Consider the following 21,304-nt stretch of genomic DNA (forward strand, 5'->3'; position numbering starts at 1 on the left):
CCGAGAATCTGAATTACAAACCCTTCTGTTTCTAGGCCAGTTGCCTTCCAGTCACTCTGGAAGTGCGCAGGGCTTGCTGTCATTCTTTTCCCTGGTCTGGTGGAGGTTTCAGGCCTTTACAGGATCACAGAACCACCTTTCAGATCTCACAAGAGGTGGTCTCACTGCTTAGGGGCAGCGTCCAGTGCTCACGGGTTTTCTCCCCACTCAGTTATTTGGGTGACAAATTTGGCATTAGGTTTTATATACCCTCCCTCTTCTGTTTCCTCCTCTGTGAGCACAACCCCAGCAAAGCCTAGAAGTACCCACACGAGTGCAGACCCAGGGCGGCCATCCCTGAGCTGCACGTGGTCAGAGCAGAAGGACACATACAACCAACTTGGAAATCAGGATCCCTGGTCTCAAACTCCAGCTCCTCCACTCAGCCTCTCTGTACTCCAGGCCAGTCCCCTCCTGCTTGGGCTGGGCCCCTCTTCTGTAAAATGCAGTGAATGTCAGTAGCTTGCGCAGGAGGTCAGGCCGGGGGCTGAATGGGTTCACAGGTGGACGGCCCTAGGATGCGTGCCTGGTGTGGAGGGAGCGCACAGTCAGTGTTGTCATTATTGTTACAGGGGGATTTCGGTGTTCAATGATTATTATGTGAACGAAAACCTATGGTATGTTTTTCCCTTTGAAAAATATCTTGTGGTGAGATGCTTCTCAAGGGGGATAGCAAACATGTAAGGTGAGGTTTCTTAATCCTGGCACTGCTGGCGTCTGGGGGCAGATAATTCTTCCTGGGGCTCGTAGGGTGTTTAACAGAACCCCTGAACTCTGCCCGCTAGGTGATGTAACACCCCCCAGTTTTGACCACCGAAAATATCTCCATGCGATGTAGAGTGTCCCCTGGTGGGGAAGTCGCCTCTTGCTGAAAACCGCGGATGTAACTAATGTAAATGGGAAACAATGGAAGAAGTTCAAAGAGAATCTGTCCCTCTTACGTGCAGCCCTCCTTCCAGCTTGTTCCGTATTCCTTCTCAGAACAAAAATCTGACACCTCTCTCAGGCGGCTTTTGAGCTGCCCACTAAGGCTGTCCTTGTCCAGCTCGTAGAATATTTTCATTTTCTACTATTGCCTTTAGCTTATACTTTTTCCCAGGAAAGTGCATTACATTCTCCTTTCTCAGTAGATGTGTATATGTTTTAAAAGAAAAAAACAACATGTGAGTGAATGTCTTCCCTGGGTGTGGTACATAGCAATAAGGACACCTGAGATATTTAAACAATTTAATAAAAATATTAAACAATGTCTGGAAGTCTTATTTCCATTTGAATGTATCAATATTAAGAAAAACTAAAGCCTGTGAATATCACCAAATCTGGGCATTTCTTTTGGAAATTTCTTTTATGTCCACTTGAGAAAGGTACCGTGAGAGCAAGTCACAGAGTGGTCATCCCGTGGTCATTCTAAATCAAAAGGCACAGCATGATAACATGTTAATACTTAGGGTGAAATGTGTATCACCGTCTCCTCTCTTTTTTTTTTTTCCAGTGCAGTATTCTTCTGTACCTGAGTGTACTTCTGCACCTGGGTTGGATTTCCGAGTCGCGATTTCATTATAGTCAGCAAGAACCATTTCCTTTTAGGAACGATGAGTTGCTGAGTTGGATGCCCTCCTAAAGTCTATAGACTTTCCAATAGCTCATAATCTATATGCGCTTACCAGCTCTTCTCTAACCTTGTCAGGCAGAACGGAGTAACGTTAGAATTACCAGAGCTTAGGCTTTGAATAAAACTAAAACCAGGTTCTGGAAGGTTGACTTATTGGCTCTTTGGTTTTTGGCTTCACAAGGGACAATGCCGACTCTGCTGGTAAAAGTCACAAGGGTGCGGGGTTGCGGCGGGAGAGCTGCAGAAGCTTGTTAATTCAGTGGAATATTAACACCCCAAAGTGGCAGGTCTATTTAAAATAGAGTGGCTCTGAGAAGCTGTGTGGAGGTTTTCTCTGAAGGGAAGCAGAACTCAGAGAAGGTTGGGAGATTTCACACTGGCTCAAGAGAGCTGGCTTTCCAACCTGAAGTGTGGTGTGTGTGCTGCCACGTTTGGGAAGCAAACGAGCAAACAGAGACCTTGAATCTCCCCGTGATTGCGGGGAGCAAAGCAGACAGAAAAGAGGGTGTAAGTGGCTTGTGTAATGAACAGAGCAGAGGCACCCCCACTGCTGACTGTGTGGTCATCCTTGTCCGAGGCAAGCCCTGACTGTGTGTTTCTGGAAAGCCCTGAGGATATGGTATCACTCCAGAGGTTTCTTTCTGTTTATAAAAGAAAACATGAATTTCCTGTGACCTAAGAATTCGCCACGTTGGAATAGTTTTAAGTTATTAGTCAGAGAAAGGGCTCAGAGGCAGGCATTCCATCCTACTGAGGGCACTGTCTTAGCCTGGGCCCCATGAAGGCAGACTCTGAGACCAGCTAGGGGCAAGGAGTCGTTCTGGAAAGCAATGCTGGGAAGCCGGCGAGGGGTGAGGAAGCAAGACCAGGAATTCTGGAAAACTAACTACAGTGAGCTCAGTAGCCCGTTACCCTGCGGGCAAATGGGAGTCAACCTGGCTGAGACCCTGGGAAAGACTGGAATGCCTGGGGGTGGTGTGGGTGGGGCGAGAAGTAGTAGATATACCCCACGTGCCCAAGATACAGGCCAGAGGTGGCATAGGAGGCCTGCAAGGACCAGTCGACCACAGGGGTCCTGTGTGACCGGGAAGTCCTCTTGGTGGGAGAGGGAGGGACCAGAGCTGGGCTTGGAAGGGCAGGTAAGCTGGGTGGGGTGAGGGCTTGCAGAGAAATAGAAAAGGAAGTGATGCATCCGGGGCTCTGCCTGCCTCCGGCTGGTCCTGCGTGGACCTGGCCTTGACTCTTGGGGGAAGCACCCTATGAACGAGTGATAGAAAGTAGATTGTTTTTTAGAATTTAGAGTGCTTTCTGCTTCCAATAACAGAAACCTTGACTTGGCAGTGGCTTAAAGAAAATAATCACCTGTCTGTCTCAGCTCACTAGGAGTCTTGAGGTTGGCAGTCACCGTGAAGAGCTGACCCCAGATTCCATGAGGACACCACAGACCCAGGTTTCTTCCTCTTGTGTACCCAGCTTCCCACACGCCCCCCTCCGACTCCCCACCTTCCAGCTTGTTCACTGGTCACCTCGTGATCGCCAACATCGGTCCCTTTGATCAGGATGCAGCAGCCTTCTCTTTGGGGCTCGCTGACCAGCTGTAAGGGAGGCTGGGAAAGCAGGGAATAAGATGGCAAGTCATACAGGTTAGATGAATAATCCTTACTGGGGTGGAGATGTGTGTGGTTCCCCGGGGACATTTTTGACTGTCACAGCTGGTCAGGTGCTACTGGCATCTAGTGTGCAGAGACCAGGGGTGCCACTGGAAGTCCCCCAGTGCACAGGACAGCCCCCGCAGCAAATGGTGATCTGGCCCTAAATGTCCGCAGTGCCGAGACTGTGGAACTCAGGATTAGACCTGTCAGGGTGCATTGCCTAGAACTTGCACCTTGCTTGAAACAGAGGATTCTGTGCAGACGGCTCACAGCGCTGAGCATGGCAGCAAGTGGACTCACTGGCAGGAGCCCAGCTCTTGTCTGTGTGGCTGGAGCCCTGGGCGAAACAACAGAGGGAAGGGGGTGAGGATGCCAGCCGTCTCACGGGCAGAAGACATGTACCCTGGCCTTTTAGAGATGCTCCATGTTCTCTGAAAGGTATGTGTGTGAAGTGCTAACCATTGGCGCTTGTGTTTCATGATTTAATGACTGTGTCCAGGCCTTTCATATTACCCTTAATGGTAATTTCTTAAGGAAGTGAACCCCTTATTTATATCCTGACTCAGATTCTCGGGCCGCATTACAGTCAGAATGGCCTTTGTTCCTTGGAGTCTCTGTATTTTCCGAGGTTGTTTTGGAAAGGAAGAGGTGCGCTAAACTTTTGACAGCTGTTCCTTTAGTTTTCCATTAGCATTTGAAAAATGTCTCTTTCAAGCCATGTTCATTAAGATTTTAATTTTGCAGTTTGTTCCTTTTTAAGTGACATGCAATTAATTAAGGTTTAATGTGTCATCTATTTTTTGCAATGACATTTTTACTGCCCCCTTTCCCTTTTAGTCAGTTTATAAATTGTCCTCTAGCTAATGAGTTCCATCCTGATTTCCAGTTCCAAATAATTACTACTCTCCTAAGATGGCTGTTCTTTAATGTGTCACAGAATTAAGAGCATTACCAGGTGAACTCAGGTGAGCTGTGGGTCTGCCTGGGCCATGGGGCCACTGGGGGCTGCGGGGCAGGGAAGCCTGAGCCCCCGCCGCTCCCCTCCCCTGGTTCAGCACATTCTCACCAGTCATCACACCCGGGGCTGAGCGGGATGTAAATGCAGAAGACTCTGCCGGGCTTGGCCCTCTGGAATTTGCGGACTAGATAATTGCCCTGCTTCCCCACATTGCTTTGCCAGTGGAAATATGACCAGTGGGACTTGAAATCCTGAATGAGTTTTAACTGTAGATGGGGCTGAGATTGGACCAGGATGAACTGAACAGCAGTTCCTTATTAATTTCTATTTTACTGCCACGCTGAAACGTATGAACATTCCATCAGGCTGGGCTGAAGTTTACCTTTGCAATGTTAGGAGGGGGTAGGGGGTGGTGTGGGGGAGATTTACTAAGGAAACGACTCTTGTAAGGGAGACTGTGAGGATGTAGGAGTCACTTTTCCAAAAGTCAGAACCAATGGGAGGCACATACTAAGAGAGTTATCTGAGGGAACTGGCTCACGTGATTCGGGGGGTGGGTAAGCCTGGAATCTGTAGGACCAGCCAGTGGGCTGGAAACGTGGGCAGCAGCGGATGCTGCTGTCTTGAGGCTGAATTCTTTCTTCTCTGGGAAAGCTCAGCTTTGGCTCCTAAGGCCCTCAGCTGGTTGGATACAGCTCATGTTTTTGGTGATAATCTCCTCGTTGTGGGGAGTGATGGAAATGTTAGCTAGCTTGATTGTGGTGGTGGTTTCATGGGTGTCTACATCTATCAAAATTCATCAAATTGTCCATCTGGAATATGTAGTTTACAGGAACCATACCACAATAAAAGTGTTTAAAAAAAATAAAGTCAACTGCTTATGGATGCTAAGTGTATCTACAAAAGACCTTCACTGTCGGCCAGATTAGAGTTTGATTAAATCCCTGAGTACTAGACCCTGGTCATGTTGACACAGAAAACTGTCGTAGAGGAAGAGGCCCCCTGTGGGGAGGTGGGAAGTGCGTGGGTGCTGAGGGCCAGGAGACCCAAGGTGAGGACTTCTCTCTTACCAGCTTCGGGGCCTCAAGCCGTCCCCTCCTCCACTGTGACTACCATCTATTCTGTAATAAACTTTTATTAAATGCATGCCTCTACCAGCCAGAATGATGTGTGTTAAGGAAGCAAAGACGACTAAGATGTGCCTCTGTCCTGGAGAAGTCCATAGTCTGGTAAAGATGACAGACTCATGACCAACTACCACCAGCACGAAAAGTGAAGGACCACACATTTCTTGCAAAATAAGAACCATAGGTGTCCTTACAACACATCTCGGAGGAAAAAGGGAGACGATAAATAAGTGAGACACCAAGTGCTTTGCCAGTGACAGTTACTGTTAGTATTTTTAGAACATTTTAGTAGCATCAGCCAAGTGCTTCAAAGTACCTTTGTGGTCTGGCCATCACTCCATTGCTGAAAAGCCAAGAAATCTTATCTCTATTAAAAAAAAAATCCCACGGTTCAGGAGCTGAGTTTAGGTGGTTATATTTAGGAAAGATGAACCATTAAGTGAAGCTCTCATAGGCAGGTTGTGTTATAACAGTAAACACATGTGAGGTGACTGTCACATGTGGGTTCATCCTGGTGGCACAGTTCCAGGGTGGAGGCGGTTGCTAGGTTTTGGAAGTTTTGCCTTTGATCCATTTCATTGACTTTCGTTTTCTGCCTGTGGAAGGAAAATATCTTCATTGCATCCATCCATTCTTGTCTCTGCTTTATGGTTTTCAGGGGCAGATGTCCTGGCCAGGGACTCCCGCCGTGGGATGACATCCCAGGAGTGGGCGGCTTTCACAGGACGGTTCGAAGCCGTCCGCGTCTTCCAGAGGCTGCTGGAGCGACCCTGCGCGGAGCAGTTTGGGGAAAAGTACAAACCAGAGCTTCCACTGCCCCTCGAGGCGGGTCCGAAGCCTCCGGGCTCCAAAAACTGCTTGCAGAGGCTCACCGAATTTGTGCGGTCTGCGCTGACCTCCCGCTCGCGCCAAGGCCTGGAGGATGGAGGGGTTATGGACCACATGGTCAGGATGACCACGAGCCTCTACAACCCCGCCGTGGCCATTGTTTGCCAGACCGTGTGCCCCGAGGACCCCCCCTGTGTGGGAAAAAGGCGGCTGGCGGTTCAGGAAATCCTGGCGGCGCGGGGGGACCCGGACACACAAGCTCAGGAAAGGGACAAGGCAGAGGGCACCGAGCAACCATTCCGGACCTCCCCGGCGGCGGGGGTCTCCAGAGAGGAGACCCTCAGAGCCAGCCTCCCGTCTCCCCAGCTGCCAGCTGCCCCGCGGAGGGCCAGCCTCCTGCCCCTGCAGCTGCTTCGGCGGAGCAGCGTACGGCCGGGCGTGGTCATCCCCAAAGTGCGCATCAGCAAGGCGCCCGCGCCCACCTTCCAGCCCGAGAGGGCGGCGAGGGGCAGCACCAAGGACAGCGCCCACCTGCAGCTCCCCAAGTGGCGGTACAAGGAGGCCAAGGAGGAGAAAAGGAAGGCGGAAGAAGCAGAGAAGCAGCGGCTGGCGGCGGCGCAGAAGGAGAAGCGGACACCGTCCTGGAGGAGAAGGACGTGAGAGGGGCAGCCGCCCGGAAGGTGCGTCCGGCGCGGGGAGGCAGGACGCCCAGGCCCGCCGCGGAGGTGCTGCTGCCCGGAGCCCCAGAGGAGGCGGCGGGGAGGCCGTGCGGCTCCGTCCCGGGAAGGATGCGCCTCCGGGCGCCCCCCGCCCCGGGCTTGCCTTTCACTCGCCGCGCACCCCTGCGCCCACAGGCTCCTTCAGGGGCCCAGAAACCGGTTCCTGTCTGTTTGGGCCGCACCAAGAATGAACTGGGCATAAACACAAATCAGTCTGCGTAAAATCAGTTCGGCTAGCATCAGTACACCTAGTGGGCATTTTGCCTGAAAGTCTGCCTTTAAAACCTTAATTAAGAAAATTTTAGGAGCAGTTTATCAAAAGAACATTTTCTGCGTAATTTTGTATTTTTAATCACAATCAGATTTACAGCATTTTACCAGTGTATTTAAGATGGTTTTTAACACATTTGCCTGAAGACCCTTTGTTTAAAATACCGTTTCTAGCAATAATTAGTTGTAATATCTCTGATTTCGCACAGAATTTGTGACACTCTCCCCCTTTTTTGCTGTTTGTTTTGGTCTCTGCCTTTTCATCTCATTGTGGGTGCCCATGAGCACTGCATGTTCTGAATTTGATCAAGTGATGCTGAATGTTTGTTTCTACTTGGTGGAGGCAATTTACTTTTACAGAAAAATGATCAAGTAAGATAGAAGAATCAGATTTCCTTGGATCTTAGTTTTTAAGCTCTCTTGTCCATACAGTGGTAATAATGAAGAAAAGCCAATCATCAAAGTATGAAACAGTGCAAAGAGAAGCACATATTTATTGCTAGAATTAAGTTCATTTTAAGCAAGGGACTTTTGATAAACTGGATACAAAGTCTTGAACACATTCAAGAATAGACATAAGAGAAAAAAACTTGTTTAATAAAATGGGGGTAAATTTAATGAATTATTAGGAATAATAAAATTAAGTCATATATGCTCTTAGGTAAATTGAATTCAGATATCTCAAAATGTAAAAAAGATGCAAGAAGAATAAGGAACCTGGAGTTCTGCAAACTACTGAACTAGGGGGCGGGGATAAATTCTTAGGGGGTGGGGGCTTAGAATTGAATATTAAGCAAACATGTTTCAGGCAGATTCTCCTGGAGTGAGCTCGGTTGTTTCCTCCTCGAGACTCAGTTCCAAAGGAACCCCTGGTGTGGAAGTGCTTTTACTTCCCTTTGATGACTGCCTCTGATGTTCATTTCACCCTCACGCCGGCTTTGCAGAATTCCCAAGGTGTGGGACTTTGGCAGCGCACGTGTGTGATTTGCCCTGGGCCCTGTGCTCTCCGAGAGAGTTTTCTGTCCCTACCTTTTATCTCCAAAGCACTGAGAAATTCTAATGAATCTCTGCCCATCTGGGCTGTAGAGTATCTGTCATATATGCACTACCAACAGCACTTTATTTAAATATTATCCTTCTTGGAAGCCATAGACTTAAAACATTATAGGCTGATTTGGAAGCTCTTTATTATAACTCTGGATTCGCAGGGGAAATCGTGCTCCCTGGCCATGTGGTGATGAGTGCCGGTCTGTCTTGTGATGTGGGTGGGTGGCGCCAGCCTCCCCTCCTCTCCTCCCACCCACGGGTGTTGAGTGTCTCACACTCATCTCTCCAAAAACCTCAATAAACAGGCTGGCAGGCTGCACCCAGCCTGTTGGGAGACAGGTGTGATGATAACACAGCTTTTAAAGCCAGATTTTAGTGAGTTCCTCCCTCATCCCAGAAAGACACAAGAAAAGTGGCACAAAGGGCAGGACCCACTCTGAGCATCACTGGTATCAGTCAGTTGGCTGTGAGTCACCAACTTGCCTATGAGTAGGGGTTGGCCAAGAACTCTTGGGTGAGATGAGAGCTGGTCCCCGAGATGGAGAGAAACACCCCTTGTCTCCCTGGCAGTTCAGTCCTTTGAGATATTTTTTGTGTTGATACACCCTCATTGCTTTGAATGGCTGGCTGTATTTTTCTCATTAAGGGGTCACTCCCTGCCCCCTCTCTTCCAGTGCCGGTGACAGACAGGGGCACTGATGGGTGGCGACCTCCTTCTCTCCACATGTCCCCTCAGCTCTGTCACCACATATGGTCCCTACTGTCCCTTCTGTCTCCTTTCCTCCTCACTTGCTTGCTCTTTCTTTTCTTTTCTTTTCTTTTCCTTTCTTTTCTTTTCTTTTCTTTTCTTTTCTTTTCTTTTTTCTCTCCTCTCCTCTCCTCTCCTCTCCTCTCGTCTCCTTTCCTTTCCTTTCCTTTCCTTTCCTTTCCTTATTTTCCTTTCCTTTCCTTTCCTTTCCTTTCCTTTCCTTTCCTTTCCTTTCCTTTCCTTTCCTTTCCTTTCCTTTCCTTTCCTTTCCTTTCTGCCTATTTTCTGCTCCAGATTTGGCTAAATGCCTTGATCATCCCTGGCTCCACTACTCTGAGGTTTGAAAAGGGCAGAAGAGGAAGGCAATCAAGGGAGATCAACAGTGTCCCTGTTGGATTATCCTGTTATGTCCTCCAAACCCCCAAGGGTGGACGGACGGCAGATTTCGCCAGCTGCTTCTGTGTAGAATTTTGGCACAGTCCCCCTACCTCGCCCCACCCCCATTTTTTTTTCTTTTAGGAAGGGAGTCTCAGTTTGCTCTCCTGACCAATGACATCACCGCCCCGCTGTACAGAGCAGCGGGCTCTGGTGTCTGCTTGCTCTCCTGACGTTTATTAACTGTAAATAGTGAATTTCAAGTTGACAGGTACCTTCTCAGGGATTTATATATAAACATAGTTAGGGGGGAAAGTCGACGTCTATTTTAATATTTTTTAGCATTGAGTGAGTTATGATTAAACTGGACAGAAGAACTATTTCTAAGACAGTGTCAGTGCTGCTCTTTGCCAGGGTGATACCTGGGAACTACCCCTCACATTGGGATTTGACTATTGGAAGCCCAGAACTCTGGCAGCTGAAATGGCTTTGGAGTGGATGTGAAGTCACTCCTGAACCTCTCAGTTACCTCTTGTGGATGTGAACCCTTGTATTTAAAAAGAAAAATTCGACCTCTCTGTAAGTAGAGGTGACTGTGACATGCAGGTAGACTCTTCTTCATCGCTTTCGCCTCGAGAACTGGTTACTCCCCGTCTGACCCCGGGGAGCATCGTGTGCGATGACAGTGCTTTCTGTTTGCTTCTGTGAATCTCATGTTCCCCAGTCAGCCCAGCACCAAGCTCCTTGCTGGGAGGGATGAGGGAAAAACTGGGAGAAATTTCCTCTGGAAGGACCTTGGTGTTCAGAGGCCATAAACTTTCCAGGTCTTTGGCTCCACTGGAGAAATGCAACCCATACGATTATGGATGTTCATGACTTCTTCTGAAGTGCCTGCCCACAGGCTCCTGGCAGCACCAGATACCTCAGAAGTACGATCAGAAATTGCAGTCCTTCGTCATCTCAACTTCGGGCACTCCTGAGACTCGCTCCTGCTGTGGAGAAGGAGAGAAAGAGTTCATGATGTCCGTGGGCAATTGGGACTTGTGGATGCGGAGCGCCATCCCGGCTGCCCCTGCCCCCCTCCTTCTGCACTGTCAGTGGGCGACCAGGTCTCTGGAATTCCCCTGTCTGAGCAGAGTTGAGGCCGTTGTCTGTGAAACTGAATCCCGTGAGGTGGGGCCAGACACCAGTCCTGAAGTGGATGCAAAGCTGGCTGTCTCCAGGGAAGAACCATGGGTACCGAGTTATCATGAAGAAAAGGTGAATAAATGAGCCAAGACTCAGCAGTAGGTATGATTTGTCTCGTGCAGCCTCCGGCAGGAGTACTGTCCCCACCCTCATCTGCACACACTACATCAAGACCGGCTTCTCGTAATTTCCCCAGTTTGCTCTGTGAGACGAGGTCCTGCCCTGACGTCTGTCAGGTATTCCTACCCGCAGGTTCCCCTGAAGACTCATGCTCGCTCATTTCCCACCCTAATGCAGGACTGTTGTTTCCGGCACTGCTGGGATTTATCAGGGACTGTTGCAAGCTCCTAGTCACCATCAGTCTTTTCTAGGATGAAGCGCTGGCACTTTTTCTTTCTTACAGGATTTGGGGAAATTCTAACGCGCCATCCAAGCATTTGCTCGAGAGCCTTTGTGTCCTGTTGTGAGTAACTGGATTCTGCCCAGGGCTGTGGGTGCCCTGCACACAGGACCCCTTAGAGCCCTGGTCCGTGTGTCTGGTTTTTGTTTCCTCAACAGCAGGTTCCTGCTGGGCCCCTCTGAGCCAGGCAGCTGCCCGCTGGACCACGGTCTTCTGGGGAGGGAAAGGCAGAAGAACCCTCACCACCGACCCTTATAAAACCACAAAGTCCTGCTCACGACCACAGCTGACGTCGGGTACCTCCTCGTGGCAGCGGGGGTGCTGTTGCCATAAACAACTTCCAACAAAACAGCTCTTCCTGAAACGCTGACAGCCATCCTCTCAGCGTCGTGTCTCTCAATGACTGAAAACTTGTTTCCAGCGTCTCTGTACCTCTTGAGTCAGCTCCTCACTTCTGTGTCCTTGAATTCACATGTTTCTTCATTAACATTTAGAATGAGCAACTAAAAAAATTCCTCTGGAGGTTTTTTGAAAGAAATGGGGGGCAGAGCAAAAAAAAAAAAAAAAGCCCACCACTGCCTGGTTTGATTGAGCTAGTTTTCGAGGGACTCAATTGCATGTCAGTGCCACGTGCACGAGCTCCTCCCCCGAGCCAGGGGGAGATCAGGCTGACACCCTGCAGGACTCTGACAGCCCTCGGCGGCGAGCGGATGTGTGTGATGTGATGTGAGTGTGCACGGACACACACGTGCCCGCACACACACACACAAACTGGAAGTCCAGGTGCTCACAAAAGTGACTGCTGCTGTGGCTTCCAGGTGACGCCAGGTGTGACCTGCTTGGATGGCATGTACTGAAGGATGGACCAGCCCAAGACCCACTGGGAGCCCTCCGTCCAGTGTGACGTGTAACACAGCCAGTGTGTCCCAACCCAGGTCTTCTTGTTGCAAGGTGGTGTTGGCCCAGGCGGCTCCTGTGGGACCACCGTTTCCATCTAGCTGGGCCACCTCTCTGCTGCTGATGGCACATCCTTGGGGTGGAGTGGCCGAGTCAGGGTGGACTCTCGGCTTGGGGAGCCCCACCAGGCATTCAGCCCCTGGCCACAGGGTGAGAGCTGAATCTCTTGTAGTTTGGTGCCAGGCTAAGCACAGAATCAGCATCTTACCCTGAAGAGGCACCGGGATGTCCCCCAAGTCTGCCAAAGTATCAGATACTCTAATTCATCAAAGTGAACACAACCTGGTTTTTGAGAGAAATCGGTTCATCATCATGTGACACCTTTATACTGGTTTTGATGAAAATGTAGGAGAGAAACCAAATGCAGCCAGGACCCGCAGGCACAGCGTGGCCTGTGTTGGTGTGATCCTTTATGAAATTTTGGGAGGTCGCATTGAAGCACTTTAACACCAGTTTTTGAGCAGAAGTTCTAGAAGCTGGAACTACATGAACTGGTTTCATCTGTTGAACTGGATGAAAACCAGAAAAAGATGCTGTAAACCTGGGGGTGTTACCAGTAACCCCGTGAGCCTTTGGGCCACCCTAAGGAATTTGAATAACAGACCCCATTCAAATGAACAGGTCAAGCTGATCTCACTGGATTTTTTTTTTTTTATTTGAATCCTTGTTCTGCCTGGCATATACCAGGTGTCTGAGGATGTATGTTTTTAACAAGGGTGACTTTGTGACAGGTTAAGAATTGAATGGACTCTGCACAGGTGCCAGGTACCAGTTTATGACGTGCGGGAATAAGCTCTATTTTCTGAATGTAAAGCTATTTTCATTGACATTTCTAAAAATCCCATAGGCTTCTGGATATTACAAAAATGTTGAATAAGGATATAATTGTGTAAATTTCAAAGTGCTTTATTTTGAGGTGAGAGTTTTGTTACAGTTTATAAAAGATATTTTCCTATTTAGACCTCAGGGCTATTTGGGGATCTAGAAATAAATGACTCCCAGCAGTTTCAATCCTTGATATCCAAAACGTTAATCATCTTTAAGATAAATATGATATATTATTCAGCAGAAAGAATGTGTCTTTCCCTTTTAACTCCTAACAAACTCTGTATCTAAAGTTTAAAAAGTAGAGAAAAAAAGATGTGTGAATGTAAAAATGTGGGGAAATTGTGGCTACAGAATTAAAAATCACTTGTGACATAAACATTCTTACGGTACAATGGTGTGGTATTTAAATAAACCTAAGTGTGTGTAAATTAGAAAAATGATAAGTGAAATACACCAATATTTTTAATGTTACTTATTTTGATCAAAATGGACGTGTACTTTATCTGATCTGCTTTTATTTCTCAAAGGTAAGATTTTTGTCCTTTTTTTTTTTGTTTGTTTATCTTTTTGTTGTTGGGGGTGAGTAGGTAATTAGATTTATTTATTTAGTTAGTTTTAGTAGAGGGACTGGGCATTGAACCCAGGACCTTGTACATGCCGAGCATGCACTTCACTACTTGAGCTATACCCTCTCCTGCCTCAAAGGTAAGACTTTTAAATTCATAAGTTACCCATGAATACTTCCCACAGGTTAAAATAATCTTGTTATAGTCTCCTCCTTCTCAGAAGTACCCACTGGGACGGAAGCTTCCTTCAGCTGTGTCTCCGCATATTTATTTACATGTGTCTATAGAAAGACATTTAGTTTTGTTTCTCCATGTATTCTTTTTACCTAAGTGCTACAGGATAAATGTTGTTCTTTAGTTTCTTTTCTTTACTCCAGACATGTCCTTGAAAAGCTTTTTAAAGAGCTTAACAATTAGTTTCATATTCTTTTCACAGCTGAAAAAAAGTAATGCTGCAACACAGGAGAAACACACCAAACACCGTAAAAGATGAAAAGTGACCCACCCTCTCCCGGGCCAATCCCTCAGATGCTGTTTGTGTCTTTCTAGAAATGTATTTTTGATGTCTTCTCCCCTTCGTGTGTACACAGGAGAGATGGTGTTGTCTGCAGTCTCATCCTCCGTTCTTGTTGATTGCTGTGCAGCGTTTCTCTGGAGAGCTGCACCCTGGTTCATTAAAGCATCCCCTCCCAATGGACTGTTAACACTGCTTCCAGTTCTTACCACTTGCACTTACCCAATTGTATACATGCGTATACACGGGTGAATGCTTCCCCAAGACAGGCGTGTAGAGGTGGGACTTGCTGGATGGAAGGGGAGACGCGTTTTAATTTCAGTAGTCACTGCTGTGTTGCCCTTTTCAAAGGCTGCTGAGTATTTCCCGCTGGCAGTGGACAAAAAAGGCCACTTCCTGCCTGCAGCAACAGGTTTGCAGCCACGGTTCCAGCCAGGGACATGAAAGGCAGCTGGAAGTCCCAGGCTGGCCAACCGAACAACCTGCTGTTTGTCAGACAGCCTAATGTTGGCCAATCTGCTGGTTAAAAGTGGAATCTCACTTGAGTTTTTATTTCCTGTTTTAAAATCTATTTTTATTTGTTTCTCATTTTTAAAGGATTTTACTTTTTGGTGTCTTTTTTTGCTGGTTTGTAGGAGTTTGCTATACATTTTAGGTCACAAGTCTTTGACACACGCTGTGTCTCTTTTCCTCACGTTATATCACTAATCTTTAAGGTATCTGGTATAAAAGCTTTAAATTATGATTTAGTCAAACTTGCCAAACTTTTTACTTTATATTTGCATTTTTTTTTATTGAAGAAAGCTTTTCCTACCCCAAACCAGCAACGTTGTTCTTCTACAGTTTCATCTAATGATTTGTGGGTACTTTTCTTTTTAGCTCAAAAAAAGACATTTGTACACAATTCATCACTTAGGCTATTTTTGATGGGACCCAAAACCAAGCAGCTCCTATTTATTTGGGAACTTCTACTCTGCCTTTGGGAAATCTAAAGTCTAACGCATTAAAAACCATAATTCTCATTAAATTCTACTCACCCCAAAATCATAATTATTAAGGAAGGACATAAATAGGAAGCCCAGTTTTAGATAAAGCTTTGTTCTGGGCCAAGAGTCTTATTGGAGGTTATTTGTATTTGTGGTTTGTGAAGGAGCAGATGGCGGGAAGGTAACATACAAGGGGCAGTCCTTATTAAGCTAGCAGAGGGTCTAAGGCGAGCAGAGGGATGGTCCTCAGGCAGTGCGTTCCCCGGATGCTCAGCTGTCCACTGGCCTCTGCACTGGGCAGCCGTGTGGTCAAGAATGTCACCCCTGAGACCTCGAGGGCTTCTGTGTGCAGCCCTGGTTGCCCCTCACAAAGGCCCTTCACATGGTCACTGGCTCCCAGCAGGTCACTCTTGCTGCTTTCCTTGACACTGACCACTGACCGGACTGGGTTCCAGCTAGGGACATAAAAGGCGGCTGGAAATCCCAGGTTGGCTGACAGAACAGCCTTTGATGTGCAGATTGCTCAGGTCAGTTGTCAGCTTGACCCAGAGGTCCCAGTCCCAGGGCGGGCAAACTGTCCCTGCAGCAGGGGTGACCGATCACAGGCATGGGGCGGCCACCTCTGCCCATCCCGCATCACCCAGTCAGCCTGTCTGAGCTCATTACTGTGCTCACTTAAAAAAAAAACAACAAAAACCTAACAAAATGTTAACACATTTTTCTGGATTAAAAAATTTAAATATATCAAGCACACCCAAATCCACCTTGCTATTTCAAAAGCATTATTCGAAACACAAAATCAGGGAATCAGGGAGCAGCAAGAATATGATGTCAACTTTTCATGAGCTCTTACTGGAAAAAGCGGCTTTATTAGTGCCAGGAGCCTACTTGAGAAGCTAGACCAGAAAAGCCCCTCTCTGGGCCACCAGAGACAGGAGGGCTCGGGGACATGGATTGTGGTGGGGAAGCTGTCACCCGAGAGTGGAAAGGGTTGCAAAAGGTCTTCACTCCCTGGGCAAAGGAGTCCCTTGGCTGGGAGCCCTGAGCCATCCCAGGGCCACTTCACCCCTGTGCCTGGGGGTGGGATGACCAGCTGTTACCTTCCAACCTGAGTGGTCATTGAAAGATGCGAACGTGATGTTCTCCCTGACCAAACCCCACTGGAAGGGGCAGCCCTTGGTTGAAGTGCATGATGCCTTCTGTGGGGTGAGAGGTCACAGTCTGGGGGTCTGAAAAGTAATCACTCTCCTTCTGTCCCACTGCTGTTTCTCTAACTCAACACACTTCTGGTCCTGGACTCAGGCCAGGGGGCCCTTGAGATATCTGGGCAACTCTCATGTTCTCTGCAAGCCAGCAGACGGACGTCTGCAGTTGCATAAAGCAGTGATGCCCAAAGGGCCGCTCCCCAGGACCACCAGCAGCAGCAGCGCTTGGAAAACTGTCAGAAACACACCTTCCCGGGTCACATCTGTATGAGTCTCCAGTGATCACTAAAACAAATTACCACAAACTTGGATGGCTTCAAGGGAGAGAAGTGTATTGCCTCGCAGATGGGGAGGCCGGAAATTCGAAATCATGGTGTCAGCAGGGCCAAGCTCCCTCTGGAAGCTCCGGGGAGGACCAGTCCCTGCCTCTTCCAGCAGCTGGCGGTGGCCAGTGGTCCTCGGTGTTCCTTGACTTGTGGCAGCCGCCGCCTGCCTGCCTCCGCCACCACACGACCCGCCTCCTCTTGTGTGTCTGTGTCCATATTTCCCTCTGTTTATAAGGTCACCGGTCACTGGATTAGCACCCACCCTAATTCTGCACGGCCTTGTGTTAACTGAATTTCATGTGCAAAGACCCTATTTCTGAATAAGGCCATGTTACAGGTACCCAGGGTCAGGACTTCAGCAAATCCTTTCGGGGGACACAACTCAACCTGCATCACCACCCCAGACTACTGAGTCAGAGATGCCGGGAGCCTGGGAGTGCATCCACCCAAACTCTGCCCTCTCCCCGACACTCAGGCGCCAGCCCTCCCACCTCGATGGCCACTGGTGTCCTGTCGTTACCATCCCCATCCCCCATCCCCCTGCGCCTTCCCAGTCCCTCAAGGTTAGAAGGCTTCAGAGCTCCCCTCCCCCTGTCTGGGCTGTGCTGCCGTCTATGCTGCTCCCTGTGTGCGTCTCTGGAGGTCACTCCCGGGGCCCAGGCTCTGTAGATGAGCAGGACCTGAAGGAAGCTCGAAACACCCTGGGGCAGCCCACCATCCGCACCCCCACTTCACCTGCCCAGGAGTCGAGGAACTGACCTGCCACCAGCTGCTTCCCGGTGGCTGTCCGTCTACCAAGCGCCTCTCGGGACCCACTGATTAGACCCTGTTGATGAGGGCGCTGGTGTTTGACTAGAAGGATGTTATACGACAGTGAAAACCAGTTAAGTCAGCTTGGTAGAAACAGCGACGTGGAAAATACTCTGCTTTATTAGACCAGCCTGGCTCTTCTCCCAGAAAAGCATACGGGGAAGAAGATGGTTGGCTTGCTTAATTAAACCGAATGACAATATGCATATTCTAAGCTGTGTGGGGACAGGTCTTTGGAGACAGACAGACAAAGGTCTGGCCCTGGCTCTGTTACATGTTTTCTTTGTGATGCTGGCAGTGTGAGTCATTTCCTTACAGAAGATGGGTCTCTGTATGAACGCTGCCCACCCCTGCCAGTCCTGGGCAGAGAAATGCTGGGGGCCACTCTGACCACAGACTTTGTGTTCATTGCCTTGATTGACAGTCCTCAGAGATTCTCCATCTCTTCTCTGCCTCCATGCCCTCCCGTTGATCAGGAATGTCTCTCAAGAACCCTAGTGATTCTCAATGGAAGGTAGATCAGCATAATATCGTCTGCAGTGGGGTGAGGAGAAACGTGTGTTTTAAAAGCCTTCCGAGTCCTAACATCCCCCCTGGAAGAATCAGGCCCAAGCCCTTGAGCCCCGTGGGAGCCGCAGTTCTGGCCTTGGACCATGCAGAGTCTCTAAACAGGTGGAGAGGTGACCTCAGCTCCTGGCCCCTAGGGCCGCACTACCAACATGGTTGGTGGACTCTATGCTGTGTGCTTGGCTTAGCTGCTGTGGTGTCCTCAGTGCCTGGGACCGTGTCCCAGACCAGCTTGGTCAAGATCTTTCCAACCATGGAAGAAGGAAGAAGGGTAGCCCTTAGGATAAACGATACATTTCTCCCCAGAGCCTAAATGAAGACTGGCCAAGAGTCCACCCTCAGGCCTTCTGAGAAGAGAACTTAGAACTGGGTTTCCATGCAGTGAAAGTGCAATCTAGTCCTTCAGGATTTCTCCCCTTTTGTAATCTGGCCCAGTAAAGACCTTCAAGAGGAATGGGTTTCAAATGTCTCCTAGGGTTACCCATCCTGAGAGCAAGACTTAGACATCTCTGAGGTGCCAACCAGCGTTTGACAACCTGAGGACTTGAGTATTCCTCCAGCTGTGGGGGCCCTGCCCCACCTGGGATGACGTCTGCTGGTTGACGGGAGCCGTGTAAGCAGAGGGACATCTGACCTTTTCTCTGAGGAGACAGAGGACACCAGAGACGGCCTGGGTAGTCAGAGGGTGGGGGGTGAGAATTAGATGGGTACAGGATGAATTGAGTGTGGAAATGACAGTGGAGTGTTCTGGTCTTTCAAGATGGTGGTGTATGAGGTATCACCTCACACCAGTCAGAATGGCCATCATCAAAAAGAACACAAATAACAAGTGTTGGGGAGGATGTGGAGAAAACGGAACCCTTGTACACTGTTGGTGGGGATGTAAATTGGTGCAGCCACTGTGGAAACTAGTATGGAGGTTTATCAAAAACTAAAAACAGAATTACCATATGACCCAGCAATCCTACTCCTGAGTATATATCTGAAAAAAAAAAACAAAAACATTCATTTGAAAAGGTACATGCACCGCATGCTCATAACAGTATTATTTACAATTGCCAAGATGTAGAGGCAATCTAAGTGTCCATCAACAGATGACTGGATAAAGAAACTGTGGTATATGTAATGGAATACTCTTCAGCCATAAGAAAGAATGAAATTTTGCCATTTGCAGCAACATGAATGGACTTGGAGGGTGTTATGCTACATGAAATATGTCAGACTGAGACAGACAAATACTGTATGATATGACTTATATGCTGAATCTTAAAAAATACCACAAACTAGTGAATATAACACAAAAGAAGCAGACTCACAGATACAGAGAACAAACATGGTTACCAGTAGGGAGAGGGAAACGGGGGGGGAACAATATAGGGGTAGGGGATTAAGAGGTACAAATTATTAGGTATAAAATAGGCCAGAAAGATGTATTGTACAACATGGGGAATATAACCAATATTTTATAATAACTGTAAATGGGGTATAACCTGTAAAAATTGTGAGTTACTATATTATACACCTATAACTTCTATAACATTACTGTACATCAACTATACTTCAATAAAAAATAAAAAAAATTGGCGGTGAAAAGCATAGAACTTGGTGTCAGATTGATCTTAGCATTGCTACCTACTAGCTATGTAAACTAAGTTATTTTACCATACTAAGCCGTAGTTTCCTCATCTGTGTAACAGTAATAATATCAACATCTACCAAGTAGACTTGCTGTGAGTGCCTGGTACCTAGGAAGTGCTCAGTAAGTGTGAGGAGGAGGATGACAGTGGTGGTGATGGTGGTGATGATGGTGGTGATAGTGATGGTGGTGGTGGTGGTGATGATGGTGATTTAGGCTCAAAATCTCTTCCTGTAGATTATCTCTCTACTTGGATGCATTTGTGATTCATGAAAAATAGTAACTCTAGTTAAGTTTAGATAGTTTAAACAGAGTGTTAATTAACAAATGCCCATTTATCATTGCCGTCTTGTGTTCAGGTTATCTAATTGTCCTTGAAGAAAATACTCTGTGTATCGACGTAATGCCAATTCTCTTTCTTAGACACTGCAGTTTTGTGCCTGCACATTAATAACCTTGGTATTTGCCTCGTTTCCAAGGAAGACTTTTTTGGAGGGGGGAAGCTTTTGATACATTAAGAGACTCTATGAGAATTGTTAAATAACGTAACCTATTAACTAGAAAAAATTAGTATTAAGGCAGGAAAAGCTTTAGCTGTGAAACCCAAACAATAAATATATGAAGGAATTTCTTAGTTATGTTAACTGGCGTGATGGGCTTAGCTCCGTCTTAGGGCTGTTAAAGATACATGGCGTGACATTACACGTAATTTGAGGGGATGCCCTTACTATGCTTTATGGAAATCTGACTGTGGTTACCCCAAGCACTGTTTCTTAGATTTTGTTTATGTTTTGTTTTTTGGGTTACTGTTGTTTTTGTTCAGAGGTCCTTTCTGCTCCTAAAATCTGCCTTCGTAGGTCCAGTTTGTACTTGGACTTGTCAGGATGTACGCTTCTCACTCCGGTCCCACGAGGTGAGGATGGGTGTCCACCCACAGTGCTCTGGTTTCCAAATTGCAGCTAGACTGAGACGATTCAAGAGCTACAAACACCCTCATAGCCCTCCTGGTTCTGCTCTGAGACACCTGACGCTTGCACGTTGTGGTGCCTGGAACAGGAGGAGTCTTAACTCAGCTGGAAGAGCTGCTTGTTCACGCTGAGTGACATCTGTAGCCACGCGGGGCCTCCACTGCTAGTGACGGCAGCCCGACAAGTAGTGCTTTTTGGAAGTGACTGAACCTGAAAGTTTCTGGCCAACTGACGGACAGAGGTGGGAGCATCATTGGTACCCGAGGTAGAGAATTGTCTGATAAAGCTCGTGACTTTTGCAAGCTGTTGTTCCATCTCTGTGATGAAATTTATTTTTCATATACCTTGTACCATAATCGAGGGGTCCACGTTGCAGCTAAAAGTAGAACCAAGTCCTGGAACATTTTCAGTCCCGAGAGATGTAAAGGATGCCAGCAGTCCACGTCTACAATCTCAGTAGTGCGGAGTTATGGGTAAGCTCCAGGGGTAAGAAATGGCCACGTTCCCCAAGAATTCACAGTAGCCTTCGTCTTTCTGAGATAAAGGAAGGATTTGTGCAGGGGCTGCAGGGTGGGGGCTATGCTAGCAGACCGCGATACAAGACTAGGCTAACTCCCAGGCTGAAGGCGATCATTACCTACACGAGCTCCCTCTCCCCCTACGTCAGGCTTAGCTGCTCCCCTGCAGAATTGCTCACGTTTCCCTCTTCCCCTGAAAGCAGCACTTCCGGATGGGTTAAGACTCACCCTGGTCCAGCCACGTGTACTAGTGACTCTGAGGTTGATCAGCTTGAGACACACGGTCCATTTGGGAAAACAGGCTGCAATCGTTTGGAGAGAAGTTTCTACATCTTCTTCTTTTTTTTTTTCTTTTTTTTCTTTCTTTTTCTTTTTCTTTTTTTTTAATGGAGGAACTGGAGAATGAACCCAGGACCTCATGCACGCTGAGCATGCGCTCTACCACCGAGCTCTGTCCACC

At 47.8% G+C, this 21,304-nt stretch overlaps 1 protein-coding gene across 2 annotated transcripts in view; it reads left to right on the plus strand.

Moving 5' to 3' along the window:
• Window positions 1-7,588, plus strand: part of ANKRD33B (ankyrin repeat domain 33B) — a 72,370-nt gene extending 64,782 nt beyond the window's left edge. For both annotated transcript variants that reach the window (XM_032470053.1, XM_032470058.1), the window contains one exon: window positions 6,047-7,588. In XM_032470053.1, the coding sequence (XP_032325944.1) occupies window positions 6,047-6,876 (830 nt within the window). In that variant the 3' untranslated portion in view covers window positions 6,877-7,588. The remainder of the gene's footprint in view (window positions 1-6,046) is intronic.
• Window positions 7,589-21,304: the final 13,716 nt, after the last annotated feature.

Source organism: Camelus ferus, chromosome 3, assembly GCF_009834535.1.
Source record: "Camelus ferus isolate YT-003-E chromosome 3, BCGSAC_Cfer_1.0, whole genome shotgun sequence".
In the NCBI taxonomy this organism is placed as follows: domain Eukaryota; kingdom Metazoa; phylum Chordata; class Mammalia; order Artiodactyla; family Camelidae; genus Camelus; species Camelus ferus.